The following is a 19,091-nucleotide window of genomic DNA, read 5'->3' as shown; positions in this document are numbered from 1 at the left end:
TCATCCCAAACACACTTTTTTCTTTTTATTGTTTTATGTAAGGGTGAAGGCACATTTGTTTCCTGAAGCCACAGGCTAATCTAAGTAGTCTGGCAGACAAGCCTCAAATGAAGGCTGGGGTGCGAACGTGTTTGGAGGAAGGAAGTGCCTCCCATCACTGGGATCATGGGCAAGGCAGGAGCAGAGCTCTGTCCTTGTGGACTTCATTTGTGGTCAGAGGAACAGCAAACTCCATCACTTCTTGGAGAGCTGCAGCAAAACATCTTCTCTGTTTGCACGTCAGTGTCAAACACATCATGACCTCTGGTTTTTGGCTGCAGCTAATCAAGTGCTAATTGGCAAGTGATGCTAAGGGAGAGGGGCATAATCTTTTGTCTGAGAAGTCTTGGCTATGGCTTGGATCCTCTGTGGGACTGATGTTTGTGGCTTAGTTTTCCAGAGTTCATTGATTGCATGTGTTTCCATTTTAGCAGTCCAAAACAAGGCTTTTTTTTTTCCTGGGGAGCTCAGACTAGTTTCTGAAACTTGAGAGGTCATTGTATTTCACAAAGAGATGAAATCCAAAATTCGCCTCCTTAATTTTGTCTTTAAAAAATCACCCCAACTCTAAAAGACCCCAGCCTAAAAACACATGAACAGCACAGTTGTTAAGCTATTGTTTTCCTTGTTAATTTTCCTAGGGAAGCGTCAGATTCACCACTTGGGAAACCAGCTCCAACTCAATCAGCATTGTCTGGATACTGCCTTTAATTTTTTCAAGATGGCTGTGAGCAAGCATCTGACTCGGGGCAGAAAGAGGACCCACGTCATCGCTGCCTGTCTCTACCTGGTGTGTAGGACAGAAGGAACTCCTCGTATCCTTTCACAGTGAGCAAGTAGAAATAAACAGAAGACTCACTTTTAGCAAGTCAACTATCCCAGTCAGACCTTGTTTCAAAATGGGAAAAGGTAAGTGTTCAAGAGCTAGCTTGGTCATGGCTGGGTTTATACGTGGAAGTGAATGGGAGTGTTTCCTGTGGTTCAAGTAAATTTGTTCCCTGTCTAAATGTGCAATACTTAGTATTTAATGCTATAAATGTCACTCTGCCTCTCATCAACTCATTCAGAGTTATTCATCAATAACTCTGAATTTCTTCTTTCACAACATTTGCTTCAAGTATAAAATTGCACTTCCCCTGTGCTTTGGTAGGGTTTATTGTTCGTGGAGTTTGTTTTTTTGTTGTTGTTGTTGTTGTTTTTTATATTGTTTTTCTCTTTTAAAGTAAATGACAGTTAATCCCAAACCTTCTGCAGTGTCAGCATCAAAGAACAGATTAGAATTCCAGTGGGTTTTTGATCAACATATTTGGATTTCCTTCTTCTGATACTTGCAGGAAGGACCATATCACTCCTGTTTTAGTTCTTGAAAAAAAAAGTTTCATAAATTCTGAAATTTGCTCAAAAATCATACAGGAAATCAGTGGCTGGAGGTGCACACAGGACAGATTTCCAAGTGAGTATCCCTGCTTTACCATCCCTATTTTTGTCTTGGGGAACTTAATTAAAATCCACATAAGCTTCAAATACTGATGACCATCAAAATTAATTTGTTCTATATATTTTTATTTCTTTTATGTTGTATTTTAGTTGCTGGAATTCAGAGTTCAGTGATCAAACAATCACTTCTGTTACTCTGGCTCTGAGCAACCCAGTCTAGTGAAAGGTGTCCCTGCCCATGCCAGGGGTATTGAGACTGGATGTATTTTAAGGCCCCTTCCAACCCCCAAAGCATTCTATCATTTTATCATTCTACAATTCTGTGTTTAGTTTCTTTCTACTTAAAATAGTATGTTCACATCTTCAGTATTCTGATTTGATGTTTTTAACAGATTGCTGCTCTCATTCTATATTTTTGCAGTTGAACGGTTTAGCTTTCCTTTTAAGACTGAGATGATTTTTTTGTCATTTCAGAAAATATATTCAGTATTCTAAAAGGAGTACTTTCTGATCTTGTAGTAGTGTCACAGTAATTGTATTTGCATGTTTAAAAGAATATGGTTTTGCAGGAATAATGGAATTAAAGGCAGGCTTGCCTATTACACTGTTTTTGTCCTACTGTAAAACCTCCATGTGAACTTTGAACATTAGCACTCTATCACTGCCATAAAGACAGTGTTGATTTTAAGGTGTTACCAGTATTTTGATAATATATCTTCCAGGTAACTGCCTGAAAGAGGGTGGGATTAGATTAGCTATTAAAAAATTCTTTACAGTGAGGAGACTGAGGGCTTGGCACAGGTTACCCAGAGCAGCTGTGGCTGCCCCATCCCTGGGAGTGTTCAAGGCCAGGCTGGATGGGGCTCTGAACAACCTGGTCTGGTGGAAAGTGTCCCTGCCCACAGCAGGGATGTTGAAAATAAATTATCTGTAAGAACCCTTTTATGATTCTGTGTTATATTTATGCTCATGTCATGTTTAAAGTAATTTTTTAGAGTTGTTATTTGATACTTCTGAATGATAGCCTAGCTGTAATTTCCAAATCCATTTTTCCCCAATGATAGGGGTAAAAAGCATTTGAAGAAGAGGCAGGTAGGTGCACTGCAGTGTACAGCCATCTGTGCAGCAAGTGCAGCTAACGTAACAAACAAATAAAGCAAAAATAATTTACTTGTTTTTTAACCTTCTCTGAAGTATTTCAGCATATATCTCACTTATGTGCAAGATGTACTGATCTGGTTGACACTTAATAAATCCCTAAATGAATTTCCCAGCTTTCCTTGTTAAATGGAGATAATGTCCTGTGTGATACTTCACATAAAATACTAGGAGTAAAGTATGAATAAAACTGCAAAGATGAGTTCTGTCTTTCCACATCAATAATATCCACCCTCATTTGCACAGTTACTGTGCTGCCTCAGAAAAGATTGTTGTGCATGTCCATAAAGCTCAAATTTTTTAGTGTTTTTCTTTTTTTTTTTAATCCATTAGATAAACCTCATTTTGTCATTGATATTAAGAGTTTAACCTTTGTCACTTTGGGAGAGGGAGTTCATTCAGCTTCTGCCTGTGTTCTGCTATGGTTTTGTTTGTTTGTTTTGTATTGTATTACTATTTAAAATCCAGTGTAGTTTAAAAAACAAAGCCCAAATAAGTGATGGATTCTCAACACTGAAATACGAATTCCTTTTCTGGTATCTTTTCCTTTCAGAAGAAACTTGAAAACCTGAGGGCCACGTGTGCAAATTGCTGACCTTTGAAATTCGAATATGTTCAAGGCTCTGTAGATTAATTATGATCATTATCAGCATTTAATAATTGTTCCCAGCTTAAATCTGGCAGTGCAGACCTGGGCCACAGGAGGCAGGGGTGTTCCCAGGGCCTTTGGAGTACAGGGGCCAAGAGCAGGTGTGGAGAGGATGGCCAAGGGACAAAGTGCTTTAACAAGAATTGAAATCCATGTTCAGGGTAATAAACTCGCTATTGGTTTTGTTCTTCTGGAGAAGGTGATGAGGAAGGCTTGGAAAGAGGAGCAGTACACTGAATAATTCTGTACAAAGGGGAATTGCAGTATTTTTAACACTTCCACATTTAAATACACTGCTCAACCACGTTCCTGAGTTAAAGTGTTCATTGGCATTGTGTTCATTCTAGAATTCTAACAAAGAAATGTGGGAGGAATTTAAAAAAGGAAGTGAAAGGCTGAAAATTGGTGAAAGTATTTTAGAGGAAAGAGGTGACATGGAAGAAGGAGTGAAGGGCAGCAGCATCCTCAGAACTGAGGGACAGCTCACTAATTTTGGGTGGCCCAGATGAGTTATCCAAGTGACCTGGGAGTTGTGGAGGCAGGAGATGTTACCTGGAACAGAACAGTGTTAGCAGTAGAAGACATCAAGTTTCTGAAAAAGTTGTGTGGTAGAAGGAGCAAAAATACCTAGGGCAGTACAGGGAGATGTAGTAAGGGACTGAAGTGACAAGCAATGTTGTGTTCTTGTGGCAGAACCAAAGGAGTGGGAAGCATTTGGAGAGGGAAAAGAGAATGTAATTGTGTCTGCAATTCACTTTGAGGGAGTGGAATGTATTTATCTGACATGGTTATCTGCTTAGTCTTCTTTTTTTCATAATGTACATGTCGCCAGCCAGCCTCTGTGAAAATGTGAAGAATACTTTGGCCAAGTCTACTAGTGCAGTCTGAATTATGCCTGAATAAACCTCAGCCCGAAATAGGAAAACATTATGTTTCTCCTTGGTTCTTATGCGTTATTTAATTAATGCAAAAATGCAAAATATTCTGGTAACTCAAATTTTTTTGATCTGAAAAAATAGTTCCACAACTTAGGGAGAAAATAAAATTTTATTAATCTGAAGAGCAGCTTTCATTTGTAATCCTTTGGAAAGTTTTGTATGTATTATTTGAGATGTGAATTGATTTTGCATCAGTTTATGGTTTTTATTAGGTTATGTGACACAAACCCCCATAGCTTTTCATTTGCCTTCCTTTATTGCTTGTCAGTGTTAACATTTTCCAGGGAAAACAGCTTGCTAACTATTAGCTGGATCTGGGAGGCGTTTCATCCTTCTGATGAGTTGCCTATAAAAACTTCAATTTATTATTCTCTTTATAAAATGTGTCCATGTGTCTGTATTATCAGTGTCAGAAGTAAAGATATAATGCAAAAGATTCCATCTGAAGGAGACAGTGGTTTTTAAACCCTCAGGTGTGATGGAACCTGTTGTCCCTCTCCCAGGGACTGAGTGATGCTGAGCCCTTCCAGTGACGTCTGACTTTGTCTGGCACTGCCAGCGCTCTGGGCAGTTCAGGCTCTGCCTTTTAATTTGTTTCTTGGAATAGTAACAGCCCAGAGTTGTTTCTCTCTGATGTTTTGAGCAGCTTTTCCACCCCTGCCCATGTCAGAATGGAAACAAAGGCCGCTGTAGCTGGTCCCTCCGTTCCCGAGAGAGGGAATTTGGGAAGAGGCAGGCAGGGTGTCTGAGTGACTTATGGGCTCAGCTGTCACCTGTGCCTGCCCCAGGCTCACTCAGGAACAATGACAGCCTGGCCAGGATTTTCCAGGTGGGATATCAGTTTGTTTTAATCGAGGAACATTTCATTCTGTTTGTAATCCTGTTACTGTACACAGCGGTTAGGAAAACTGTACAACTGTCCACTCCTTTGTGTAATGTTTTCCAGTGCTACCACCTGGGGTCTTTTATAACAACTTTTTACATGGTAAATGTCTTTTATCCCACACACATGTACACCTTTTTTATACTATTTATTTATTCTTTTCCTTTGAAGCTCTCTGAAAAATGCACCTTTAGTTGTAAACCAAATCCTGTCTTGTCAGAGCCTAGTAAATAAAACCTTTTCCACATGAGAAGAGTCCCTGCAAATTTCCCTCACTAGCTATTTTGTGTAAATATCCCTCTGCCTCTGAAGGTAAATTCAGGGCAGGTTTTTCTCCCTCCAGTAAAGCTGATCAGTCTCAATGATGGGGGCTAGGAAGCCTCTGACATTGAGGTTGAATTATTCCTGGATAATTCTTTGGTAGCTTTTTTTTGTCAGAGAACAGAGGTGGGATCCTCCTAGGGTCAGACCAAGGTAGCCAAATGAGGCCTCTCTCCTGATTTGTTTGCAAAAGAACATTTCTGAGAAATGTATAAGAAAAATGACCTCTTCAGTTTGGGTGTGGGGAGCAGAAGGCTGTCAGGAGAACCTTTGGTGCCTACAAGTCTTTGAGATGTAAACTTGAGCTGGGTGGGAAAGCACAAGGAGCTTTTCCTCCCTGGCTTCCTCTGCCCTGTGAACCTCCCTTTTGTTTGAGGGAAGATCACGAAGGCATTGCTGGATCCCAGCAGGCAAGAAGGGTTTGGGAAAAAGCTGGGCAGCTGAATGGGGCAGCACTTTGTTATTTCCTATCTGTCTGCTGTACTTGTACTTTACTGCCAAGCTATTTGAAAGTCTCCTGCTTTAATGTGTTTATTTTCATGTCACAGAAAGGGAAGTTGGGAGTATTTATCTTCATTTCCAGGTGCCGAACTGAGGCTAAGTGACACATTCAGAGTTACCCAGAAAATCTGTGATGGAATGAGGAACTGGTCTCTTTAATCCTTGCTTAGGCAGCAGCTCCTGGGCTTCTCTGCCATGTTGGTCTTTGCAAGAGGAGTTCAGCTCATTCCCTGCAAGCATTAGCAGCTCTGTCAGCTCCATGTGCTCTGGGGGAGCTTTGTACAGCCTCGCCATGAGAACCTTTGATGGATTCAATCTTTGTTTCTCTGCTAACGCTTCAAGGTCTGTCTTTGCAAGGAAAAGGGCAAGACTTCCTTTTTTATTAGAAATGAAAAATTATATCTCCAGCCATCTTTTGACCCCTACTAAAACTTCCTGGAGCCAGCAGGCCCTAGTGTTCCTGATTAAAAAGTTAACTTTTGAAATTAGGCTTTAATCAAGAAAATTTTAAAGCTGTGGTTAGGGAGGTTAATAAAACCAGTTTCTGTTTCTCTCTGGTTAAGGACTTTCTTTTAAGTAACTGACCTTTTACTTTTTTTTTCCTTAACTGGTGTTGCATTGAAAATGTGTTTTGTTCGAGTGTGGAGTGTGACAAGGACATATGAGAATAAAAATGGATTTTAAATTGCACGGTTAAAATACATACAATATTTACTCAGGCAAATGACTTCATTCCACTGTGTGGAAAGAGGTGCTGAGATCTTCATAATAAGGTGAACAGAATATTTTCAGTTGGAACTGACCTACAATGATTATCCAGTCCAACTGCTTGACCAATTCAGGGCTGACCAAAAGTTATACCATGTTGTTAAGGGCATTTTCCAAATGCTTCTTAAGCACTGGCAGCCTGAGGGCTTTGACCACCTCTCTAGGAACCCTGTTCCAGTGTTTGACCACATTCTTGGTGAAGAAATGTTTCCTAATGAAGCATTTGCTTGAACTTGAAGGCTTGCAAAACCCTTCTTCACTCAATTTCAAAATGAAGCCTTAAAATTGCTGTGTTTTTGAGCAAATGGATTTTAGCTGGAAGAGCTTCTTCTATTAAGAAAAAATTACTGCCTTAAATAGGGTGTGGCTGTTGTTGCCGCATGTCATTTGCATAGATTTCCAAAGAGTTAGGTGTTTGGTAATGCTTGGCTTTTGAGATCATTCCTGTTTAGTACCACACGAGAAAATGATGGAGATGTAGGGAAGAGGGCAGCCAGGGACAGCAATAGAAATTTAATTTCTGCACCTTAATTTCTCCCCATCACCCTCTCCTCCAGCCAGGGCTGGATCTGTTGAATTTCAACAGCAGGGCTCATGACCTGAAGCCTGCATATCCAGTCTGCTTTTCCATGGAATGAAGGAGAATCATATTATCTTTCACTTGCAGTGCTGCCTCACATATTTTTTTCCCTATAAAGACGTATGTACAAAGCAAGTGTGGTGCTGAGAGAATCACGTGTTTTGTGTTTCCAGTTGCTGGGAAAGTAAAATTTTCCTTTCCATGTGCTCATTGACATAATATATTCCACTGTGAGGCTCTGTCCTCTTCCCTGCTGCATCCCCTTACTGCCAGGGCTGCTCATGGGTGGGCAGCAGTGGGGCAGTGAGGCAGAAGGAGCCTCTCAGATATCTCACCTGGCCTCCAGCTGGGTTGCAGGAGACCCTGTGTTTCCGTCTTTGTTTCCTGTGGATGTCATCTGAAGTGATGCTGGGTACTTGAATTGCTGCACTTGTGCCTGGTGCTTTGCAGTGTTTTTAATTTTAAAGAGAATTCCTTCTTGAGGAGATAATAACCTGAAGCCTTTCAAACTGGTTGTGTGGCTCTGCACCCTGGGGGACAGGGCTGGGGACATGATTAGTGGCCCTCAGGTTCTCCTCTCATCCCTTGGAGGGGAAAGCCATAAACCTGAGTCAGATGTGGCAGAACAGTGAGTGTGATTGCTGACTGGAATTATCCTGCGGGGTGCCCTGCTCTGGAATCATCGAAGCTTTCTGCTGGGAGCCTGCAATTTTAATGTGGAGATTCTGTACTTGGGTGATTTCCTTTGTTCCTTTGAGATGCTGAAAATATAAAGGGGGAAGGGAACTTTACATTGTGGTTTGTGTCAACTCAACATCTGACTGTTTAAATCCTTGTGCTAAATGCCCATCACGGATGCTGCAGGGAGGGAGGGGAAAAGCTGCTGTAAGTGCAGTAGTGATAATTGACCCACTTAAGAGAGCTGCTCTAATTTTGCATGTTACAGCATCCTGGAAATTCAGATAAGAATGTTGATCTCTCCAGCTAATAGGATTTCTAAATATATCATCCAAAAGAAGCAGGAGGACTGCAATTTTGCACGCATATGTGTGTGCTCAGGCTAGTGTTTTGTTTAAGAACTGCACACTCTGAAAATTTGCTTTTCTGCTCACTTGTTACTAACTCTGGATAAAATAGAGCTTGACCTTTGGTCCTGCCAAGGGGAGACCTGATCATGCCCCATTAAATTCACTGATGAAATTCTCACCAGCTTTTGTGTAGAGGAGTGACCAACTTTTTTCCTTTCAGGATGTTGGTACACAGCAGGTGGCTCAAATTGTCAGCTTTTCCATAATGCAGCATTAAACAAACCATCTGCAGAGATGGAGAAGGGGACAGGGTCACAAGATGGCCTATCAAGATTGCAGGTTTTGGCTGGTGTTGATAGCTTTGTTTTCCTCATTTAAGGGAAATTTTGAACGGTAGAGGTCAAAATAATACTCTTTTGAAATCCGCCTGCAGAAATACTTTATTGCTTTGCAGAGCAGAGTGTTTCGAGTCTCTCTCTGGGCAGTTTTTTCTCAAAGCCCACCACTGGAGTGGCCTCACATCCAGTCCTGGGTGCAGTTTTGGGCACCACAAGATAAAAAAAGACATGAAGTTGTGAGAGTGTCCAAAGGAGGGCCACGAGGATGGTGAGCAGCTGTGAGGGGAGGCCACACGAGGGGCAGCTGAGGTCTTGGGGATTGTTCAGCCTGGAAAAGAGGAGGCTGAGGGGAGACCTCCTTGCAGCATATAACTTCCTCATGGGGGAAGAGGAGGGGCAGACACTGATGTCTTTTCTGTGGTGACAGTGACAGGACCCAAGGGAATGACCTGAAGCTGTGTGAGGAGAGGTTTAGGTTGGATATCAGGAAAAGGTTCTTCACCCAGAGAGTCACTGGGCACTGGAACAGCTCCCCAGGGAAGTGATCACAGCACAAAGCCTGACAGCTCAAGAAACATTTGGACAATACTCTTGGACATATAGCCTGACAGCTCAAGAAACATTTGGACGATGCTCCTGGACATATGGTGTGATTCTTGAGGTGCAGGGCCAGGAGTTGGACTTTGATGATTCTTGTGGGTCCTGTTGAACTCAGGATGCTCTATGACTGCTGAAAACCTTGGGGTTTACAGTCAGAAGACCTGCTGGACCTACACTGTTTTAATTCTGGAGGTCCTTTGCCCTTGCCCGTCGTACCTTCCTGTGTTGGGACAAACAAGAATCACTGTTGCCTTTTGAAATGAAGGGACAGGCTTCTGGAGTAGGTTCACTGCAGCCTTTGTGACTGTGGGCTTGAATTACATGATGTGTGGGTAGGAGAAGTGTTTGGCAACCCTGTGCTCCATCACCACATCAGGCCTTGTGTAACTCATAAATACTTACAGCAGAAACATCTGAGCCAGATTTTTAATGTGTGCAATACTGGTCTGTTATTGCATGCATAAAAATAGTAATTAATGAAATGAATTGCATGATCTGTCCTCTTAGTAATTAGCTTCCAGTTTGGGGTGTCTGAACTGATGAGACATTCTCATGGTTAAGGTGAAACAAGGATAGAACCAGAAGCAGGAGTGGGAGAGAGACAAAGACACCAGTAATGCTGGGGTAGAAATAGAAGGGACAGCCCTCACTGGCAGCACTGAGAGGGGGTGAAGCTGAAAAAGTGGTGGCAAAGGCAGGGGGGATAACACAGGAACAATGTCAGGATGAGTTCTGGGTGATGGATGAGGGGAGGGAAGTGTGATGGCAGAGAGGCCTCCTTCCAGGGAAATAAATACAAAGGAGGGATGATAAGGAAAGGATCACACCTCTGATGTCTTTGACCTTCAGCGATCCTTGCATGCTTGTGAAAATAAATATTTAACAATCTTCTTAAAGCTTGTTTAAAAGAGGAAATAATTAAGTTGGCTCTCTGCTTAATACGGTTTATCTCTGCATCTGAATTTTGGGGCTTATGTCAGCAAAACCAGAATTATAACTGGGTGGTGTTTTGACCTGATGGGAGCTAATATGTTGCTAACACCAGCTGAATAAAAACAGTGGGGTACAGGCAGTCATTGTGCAGCACATTCTTGCTTTTGTCAGAGGATATACTGGATATGGTGTGGAATGAGGAGGAGACTCTTCCCCTTCCTTCCCTGCAGCCAGGAGTTCCTCTTAAGGAAAAAAAGAAAAAAAAAAAAGAAAAAAAAAAAGAAAAAAGAAAAAAAGCATTACCTGATGCTAAATCCTGATAGCAAATGTGATCAATTATGGTTGGTGGTTTTGATTCGGTCACTGAAAAATATTGCTGGTTGTAACCATCACTAATATTTTATGCATTTTAATACTTTAAAAGTCAATTAGAGAATTAAACGCTTTCTTTCATTAAAATACGAGATTGTGTATTTGAATTTTAATGCAGTAAGAATGCTGCCTCAGAACACAAATTTATTTTATTAGATTAATTAAGATCAGTAATGCAAAATAGGGTGAACAAAAGCCAGTGCATTGCGACCTATAAGCCCTTCTGTGCTTGCTATCTGCAAATATTTTAGCTTGAGGTTTTCTCAAATTGTGTCCACTTTCATCCTATTCTTAAGTCTTATGCAGCTTTTTCTGTCTTGGCAGTTTTTGATGTCTTAAGAACAAAGTGAAGGTATATCAGAGAAACAATATTACCTGTCAAATTTGTTTTGTAAAAACAGGATTCATTCTCACACCTGACCTGGCCTTATATCTTGAAAGTGGTCTTGATAATGATTTCTCACATCCTAGTGAAGTATAAGCCTTTTAAAAATAGGTAAAGGTCCTTCTCAAGGGCTGCCTTCTTTCCTTCAGATGTTTGTCACTAGGATTTTGTTTGCATGATGTAATTTTCTTAAACCTCACACTGGAATTGCTTGTCAATGAAATATTTTTGGCATTTTGTAACTCATGCCAAGTGCAATGGAGAGCTGAGCCTTTTCTAACTTTCCCCTGTTCCTCTGCCTTTACGGCGAGTCCGTGTCCTTCCTCGAAGGCAAAGAAAATGTCTTTTCAGTTCAACTGCCAGACTGGCTCAGTATTGTTGTAAGAATGAATGATGTAATACTCAATCACATGGTGGTATGTCTGCTATTTTCCCCTCTTTGAGAGAGAGAATAATCTTTCCATCTCATCCAGTTTCAAGAGTCTGGGAAAATAGCAGCCTTAAATGAGGCCCAAAAGAACCAAAATCTTGATTTCTTCCAGAGCTTTTCTTTTGAAGCCAGATGTTCCCCATGTCTTCTTTATTTTGACTTGCTAATTGGAAATAAGATGTTAAAGATAACGTGTGCTCTGAAGCTTGTGTATTGTGTATTTTATTTAGATTTAATCCTTTAAACATTTGACAATAAAACATAAATTGCAGAGCTCTCATCTTTAGATCAGCTGTAAGTGAATCATTTAAGTTTTCAACATCCTTCCAGTTGGGGAGAAACACAGTAGTCTCAGTGATGTTTTGGCTGCATGTGTTAGTAAAGTGCTGTGACATTTCCTAATCAGTATTTTTTTAAATGGAGATATATTGCTGTTTTTTCAATGAAGGAGCAGCTTGGCTCCCAAAAATAAAGTCTTAGCTTATGCCTAGGCAGGGAGTAGAAATCTGAGTGCTCTTCAAATTCCTTTTGTGTTGATATGCAAGGAGGAACAGTGGACAATATATTTTATGTTATCATATATCATAATGGAAAGCAAATTTTGAAAGAGGGGAGATATACAGGCTGAAAAAAGAAGCCTTCTAGTGTGGACAAAAAATACCATGTAACTTCTACTGGGCTATAATATCTTTAATATGGAGAGAAGACTGTGCAGTGTAAATGCATATTCAGCAACATGACATGTACTAACCGAAATGGAAAAGTCCTTATTACATAAAAACCAGAACTCCAAACATTGCTTCTGTCTTATTGTCAGGAGAAATTCTCACCTATCTGTTTTACAGATTTTGCCTTCTCCAATTGGTGTTTTAAACTTTTTATTGTGCCTGTAGTGGCCTTGCAGCTTCCAAAGGAAAACAAAGTTGGTTTTTCATTTCAGGGGCTGTAATGTGTGGCACAGCTCTAGGGCAAACAAGGAGCTGGTGTTTTAAATTAGACTGCAGAAAATTTGAGAGGTTACCTGAACCTGCTTGTTTCTGAGAAAGCACCACTGTGCCCTTGCTTTGCAAGGATTTTGCCTCATTCTAGTTCACTTGCATTAAAAAGACACTTTTTTCTTTCCTTAGTGAATCCATGGCTTCAGAGTAATGCAGTTTTGCCTATCCATCTCTGAAGGCTGTGAGATTATAGATGCTTTTCTTGCTTTTGGACAAAGGAGCTGGGCTGTCTAAATTGAGACTATTTCTTTTGAAATTTGCCATTGAAATCACCAGTGGGCCATCCTTGATCTCCAGGGAAATGAGGAGAGAAATGCAAAATAATTTTTAGTCATTACTGAGGAAGTCTTCTTTTAAAGAGACATTGGGAGGTTGCAGCTGCTGCCTCTCACTTGGTACCTGGGATCAGAGAACATTCAATTTGTATTTATCTGGAGTTCAAAGTTTGGTTTTCCCATGTGAGTGCTTTTAACTTCTGCAAAATCTAAGCTGAATTTTCTTTTCCATTTGAAAACTTTTGGTCCTTAAAGGATCAGTCTTCTGGAGGATGCACCAGCTGGAGTGCATCTGTGCTGCTGTCTCTGAGGGACTCCCAGATCACTGCATTCTTGTCACATCTGGAGGACCCAGTTCATTGCCAATAATTATTTCCAGTGCATATTCAGATTATTGTTTTTCAGTGGAAAAATATTTTTTGTCAATGTCCAGTTTAATATTTATTATCATTCACCTTGACTCTAAACTCTCCCTGTGGCAGAGGAAAGCAACTCAAGTGTTGAGTTCTGCTGCTGTTCTCATTCCTCAGACTTTGAATGGGTGGCTTCAGTGTCTCAGCTGTTTCTCACAGTTATTCAATGGTGAAACAAGAGAATGCTCCAGTCCTTGATTTCTGCTGATAATGTTGGCAGCCCTCCCAGCAGAGCTGTGAATTGGTCACTTTTCCTCCTGTTTCAGCTGGAGAATTTGGGAGCACCATCAGGAGCAGAGAACATTGGCTGAGAGGCAGTATCCACAACATGAGGGCAGCATCAAAAAAAGAAGCTTCAAAATGTAGCTTGGCAAAAGTGTTTCATTACAACAGTCCTTCCTAGTGACAGGCTCTAGGGTAGGATGAAAGACAATACAGTGTATTTTCCACTCCAGCAGTCAGAGGTGTGATACAAGGAAATGTTTGTATAGGTAATGTATCTGAAGGTGATGAAATATGTAGAAAAGCCTGTGCCCTATGCAGGATGGTAGAATAATTTAGATTAGAAGGAGCCTATGGAAGTAATTTCTCCATTTCCTGCTTACATCCTCAGTGGATTCCTGAAGCCCTGCTCTGGTTGAATGTTGATTGTCTTTAGCAGTGGACATCTCATGTTCTCTCTGGGCTTTACCATCATGCCAAAGGGTTTTTTTTCCAAATATGTAAACAGATTTTCTCTTGCTACAGTTTGCTTCTGAGAAGAATTTGGCTCCTCTGTACCCTCTCATTAGGCAGACAGTGTTAGGTGTCCCCTAAAGCCAGGCTGACAAGCCAGGCTTTCTCAGCTTTTCCTTGCAAATCACATTTTCCAGCCCCTCAACCATGTCAGTGTCACTCTGATGTTGTACTGGAGAACCCAGATCTGACCAAGGCTCTCCAGGTGCAGCCTCACTGGTAGTCAATAGAGGGGAATATCCACGTCCCTGGACTGCTGGCTGCACTTTTGCTAACACAGCTCAGTACCTGTTTGGCCTTTCTCAAGGCAAGTGCCCAGTGCTGGCTGCTGCTCAGCTTTTCTGTGGGACATGCAGCTCCTTTGTGCCAGTTCTTCTTTCCCTGCTCAGCCCCAGCCAGTACTGTAGCAAAGGGTTACTCTGTCTTTGCATGTGAGGCTTTTTAGGAAGTTGGAATACAGATGCAGCTCCTGTCAGCCCAGTTCCTCAGCCTCCAAGATCCCTTGTCAGGACCCAGGACATCCCTCTGGCTGTCCTGAGCAGCCAAGACCCCTGCCAGGGGGCTCAGAGACCCTGGCACAGAGCCCAAGATGCCTGTGGTTTGATTATGACCCATGGAGCAAGTTACCAACCTTAGATGAAGATCTGCAAGCCACGAAAAATTAAGTAGAATGATAGTGAATTTATCACGAGGTGAAAAAGTAGATTTTGGGGTTTTTTAGAATGGAGATTCAGGGGGGCAATATGGAGGGATCTGGGCGTGTCCAGCCTTTCTCCTTCTTCTTCTTGGCCTCCATCTTCTGCTGTGATGTTGGCACTTACAGATTGGTTTAGAGTAGAAGCTCAGTGTCTAACATAGGTGATAGGTATTGGGAAGTAATTGTAACCATTGTACACGTAGTTTTTAGTATAAAGACACAACGCTGCCCCGGGGGCAGGCAGAGTGCCTCTGATTGTCTTGCTGGATGGACTTCGGCAGGACAGGAGAAATAATTTTATAGATAAGACACAATAAACAACCTTGAGACCAAGAAATGAGGAGCTGTGACTCCTTCTTCAAGCACTGGGCTGGGGAAAGAGACTTTCCAACTTTTCTTGGGGTCACTCTGACCAGCGAGAGGCCCGACAGTCCCTGTGAGTGCAGCCGCCCCCGTGCTGCAGGACTGCTCCCAGCTCTGTGCCATCTGCATCCCTGCCTGGGGTGCCTCTGCCTCCCTATCTCACTGCTGCTGGAGACACCATTGTCCCCAGGGGATGCCTGCAGCAGCTCTCTGCTAATTGCACTTTGTGCTGTTAACCACAGCCCTTCGAACCTGGCAGTGCAGCCAATTCAATGCTTGCCCAGGCCAGCAAGCCAGGCCATGGTGTCTCAACAGCTTGGCTTTAGCAGCACCGTGGCAGACCACATGTTCAGCTTTGCTGAAGTCACAGTGAGCAGTTCCATTGCAGTGCCAGTGTCCCTGAGCTGGTGTTGGTTGGGGCCGTGTGGAACTGATGGGAAGGTGACACTTTGCACAGGGGTGCAGCTGAGCTGTGTCTGTGCACAGAGCAGGTTTTTTGGTTGGTGCTCTGCATGGAGAATTTATCTTTGCTCAGAGTCTGGAGCTATCTGTTTTCTGATGGGCAACACAGCAAGTGGTCATTGATTTAATTTCCGGGTTTTTTTTAAAGTACTGGTGACTAAAACCTGTTCCTGGCTTGCACAAACCCCAGATTCACATCTGTAAAAGGAGTTAAAAGCTGAGAGGGGAATCAGGGCTGAGCACTGCCCATTCTCCTTTTGAGGCTGTTGCTGCTGTGCAATCTGAAACATGGGAATTGTCAGGCCAGGAGAAAGGCAAACAAGTGGAATCTTTTGTAGGTGAATGGCCAAGCTTAGAGAGGGGGTGGGTGTACCTAGTTCAGCTTCTTTCTCTAAGATTACTCCTGCGTTTCTTTTTTTACAAATGTATTAATTAAATCTTATTCTCTTGACCTAATGTATAAACAGTTGTGGCAGTAGGACTGTAATTTCAGTTTGCCTCCTCCCAGCTGAGGGTCCTGTTGGTGGAGGTGTGGAATTTATATTGTTTTATGGAGAAGGTCAGTATTCTCATCTTCTGATTGGAGAAACTGAGGCATAGAAAAGAAGCAAAATGACTTGTTCATCAAGATGTAGATATTTTTTGTGTCATGTGTGCATCTATACCTCTTACTGCTGCCTCCCATAGTGTAGGAGCCCTGTTGTACATATTGCTTTGTATTTAATTTTTCTGAGATGCTAGACTATACTTTTCCAAGTATATTGTCTAAATATGTTGGAATTTTTAGCTAAAATTTCCAAGAGTAGCAAATTCTGCACTGAGCTTGTTAGCTAAATTCTAAGCTGAATTTATAAATCTCACTAGTGAGAAAAAAGTTATCTTTTTTTTTTGAAAGCTTTGCAAATATGACACAATCAGTGAGCAGCTGTAAACATGAGACTCACAATAGCATTCTCAGTTGTTCAGAGCAGAGCTGTATTTTAGGAGCTTGCCATCAGCCTGCTGGATAATGTTATTTGAAATCACACTGCTGGGTTACAATAAAACTGCTGCAAGACGCCCTGAAAGGCGTCTGAGGAGATCTTTCCCAGCATATCGCTGGCAGTTTTTATTTTCCCAGAGGCAGATGATATGTACATCATTACTGACTTTTTTTTTTTTTTGCTTTCTCTCATGAAGAATTCCAGCCACTGAGATAAGTTTACAGCTTCTTAAAAACTGATAATGACAGAGCAGTCTCTGTGCTGTAAGAGAGACGTGAGATAAGTGCTTGCCATTGCTGCAGCGTTCAAAAGAAGATAATAAAAGGATAAAAGTTTAAAATGACACTTCAGGAAAACACCTTATTTTCCAGCTTGATTAAAGCTATTTAATGAAAGTTGTTAACTTTTAAGAATATGGGAAATACCATTTGCAAGTAAATTAACTTCAGTATGTTCACTAACTGATGCTGTGCAACATTGTCTTGAGATGCTTTGAGAGTTCCTACCTAAGTGAGGGAAATATTGACAGTAATGCCAACAGAATTCCAATATCTTTGACAAGTGAATTGTACCAGATTGCTTAGTGAATACCCAAGTTTTCAGTAGGATATCAGTGGGGGTATTCTGTCCCCTTCCTACCTCTGTTCTCCCCACACACCTTGCCCCAGTAAAGAGTTTTCCTTTATCCTTAATGATTCCTTCATAAAGATGTGTAACCAATACCAAAGGAGTTGACACTCGCTTTATCTTTTTTTTTAACACTGAAAATGGATATGTGTGCTTACAAAGTGATTTTAGAGCAAATTGATGCAAAATCAAATTAAATATTAAACGGAATAAAGGATTTTAAAGTTATTGTAGGAGGTGCTTAGCTATGTGTGTTGGATAATAGAAGCATGAAAATTAGGACTGTCATTCTTGAAAGGAGTGACTGAATCTGTGATATCTCTTGCATCTCTTTATTGTAAGAAGTCCAGGATGTCTCTTAGCTGTTAAACCCTTTTGCATGTTTTGCACAGGGGGACAGATTTCTTTGTTGATTTGCATAGAAAGGCAGTAGCTTGGGTCTTTCAAAGGCAGAGAGCTGGTCTGAAAAAGAATTGTTGCCCATAAAGTTAGTCGCCTGCTGGGGTATTATAGCTGAAATACACTTGAAAGCTTGTTTCTGTGACCTTCTGGGGAGACTTGGGAACCCCAGAGTCAAAATAGTAGACTATTATAGTAGATAGATAATCAGGATATTTCAGAGCATTTTACCAAGGAAGGGGAGGCTGTTATCTTCATTACAAAAACATTATAAAGGATGGAATGTTTTTTGTCGGGCAGTGGCAAAAATGGAAACAGAAATCCAGAGTCCTGAGGCACAGCCAAGAGTCCCTCTGGGTTGTGCCTTTCAATTTCTTGGGAAAGATAGATTCCCAAAGGGAAGCATTTGTTTCCCATCCTTTTGTGTAGATAAAATACAAAGTGTATCAAATGCCTGTGACTGTATTTTCCCTGCTTAATAGATCACCTCAAAGATTTATTCTTGTAATTTAACTCTCTGAAAAGTTAGCTGCCTTTAAAATCTCAGATATGCAAACTCCTCCCTCCACCTGCTCTATTATGCTCGTTCAAGGACCAAATTTAATCTTGTTCTAGAGAGAAGCTTTTGAGACATAAATTTGTTTTAACTTTAAAATCCAGTATATTAGGTCCTTGAAGAGAATGTGTCATGTTGAGAATTGTATTCATTTCAAAGTATGATGCATCACTTTTCCCTAGCCCTGAAAGGTACTTTAAATTGGTATTTGGTATTTTGAAAGTTAGAAAAGCTGGTACAGTTCTTTTTAGGTTTTTTATAGTTTTTATGGAGCTTTGCTCAGTTGGGCTGAACAGAAAGTATCAGTGAAAATATCTTCTTACCCTGCCAGTGACAGCTAAAGGCAATCTCTCACTTGTGCTTTGCTGGGAAGCAGAAGTGAAGATGTGTTTGTATATTGCTTCTTGTCCATAAATTGCTAACTTCAGACTGAGTGCTAACTCAGTGCTTCCGTCTGTTATCAGATCCCAAGATATCTGGGAGATAATTTGAGTTTTCTCCTCTCCTGTTGCCCAATAAACCTCCCTTGAACACTCCTCCAGTGATACTCTAAAGGGCAAGATGCATTATTATATAATTTGGTGAAAAGCTTTATTAGTAACTCATTTGGGATGTGCTGCTATTTATGAACCATAAGGCAGCTCTGAAATACAAACCAAATTCATCAAACCTCAGTGCTGCTATGACTTACGTGGTTTTCTGCTACAGCGAGCACACAGGAATCTTTTTTTAGGTTTAGTGTAGGCATTTCTTAAGGTGAAAGCATGGGCTGAGGAATTTTCAACCCACCAATGCAGTGCATCAGTTCAACTTCATCTATTTATATTCATTTTATTGATAATCCCTAAACCAGGCTGCTTTGAGGAGTTCAGCCACTGTCAGAGTGGGGTGTTGTCCTGACTTCCAAGCAATGCTGGTGAGCTTGTCCTGAGAGCTCAGTTTCTATCTCCACACTGAGTTCAAGTTCTGTAAGAAACACAGGTGATTGGGGAAGATGCTGTGAGTTACTGTAATGCCTCTAATCAAACTTTGATTACTGCAAGAATAGTAATTAACAGTTTGGTGGCATCTGAGGAAGCATTGCTCCACCCATGCCCCAAGAGAGAGCCAGCCATCCTTGGAGCCATGACACTGACATTTCCCAGTGGAGTGCTGTGGGTGTGAGGCAGGGTGAGAAGGCAGAGAGCTCTTCCACCTGCCCAGGTGAGGTTTCCTGATCAGCA

General features: G+C 41.4%; 1 protein-coding gene across 1 annotated transcript in view; it reads left to right on the top strand.

Annotated features, from left to right (window-relative positions):
• Positions 1-19,091, top strand: part of BRF1 (BRF1 RNA polymerase III transcription initiation factor subunit) — a 172,412-nt gene that overhangs the window by 41,618 nt on the left and 111,703 nt on the right. Inside the window, exon 3 of the mRNA XM_005417931.3 lies at positions 681-854. Coding sequence (XP_005417988.1) covers positions 761-854 — 94 coding nt within the window. The 5' untranslated portion in view covers positions 681-760. The remainder of the gene's footprint in view (positions 1-680; positions 855-19,091) is intronic.

The sequence above is a fragment of the Geospiza fortis genome, unplaced genomic scaffold (genome assembly GCF_000277835.1).
Source record: "Geospiza fortis unplaced genomic scaffold, GeoFor_1.0 scaffold23, whole genome shotgun sequence".
Classification (NCBI taxonomy): Eukaryota; Metazoa; Chordata; class Aves; order Passeriformes; family Thraupidae; genus Geospiza; species Geospiza fortis.
This window is presented reverse-complemented; position numbering and strand designations above follow the sequence as displayed.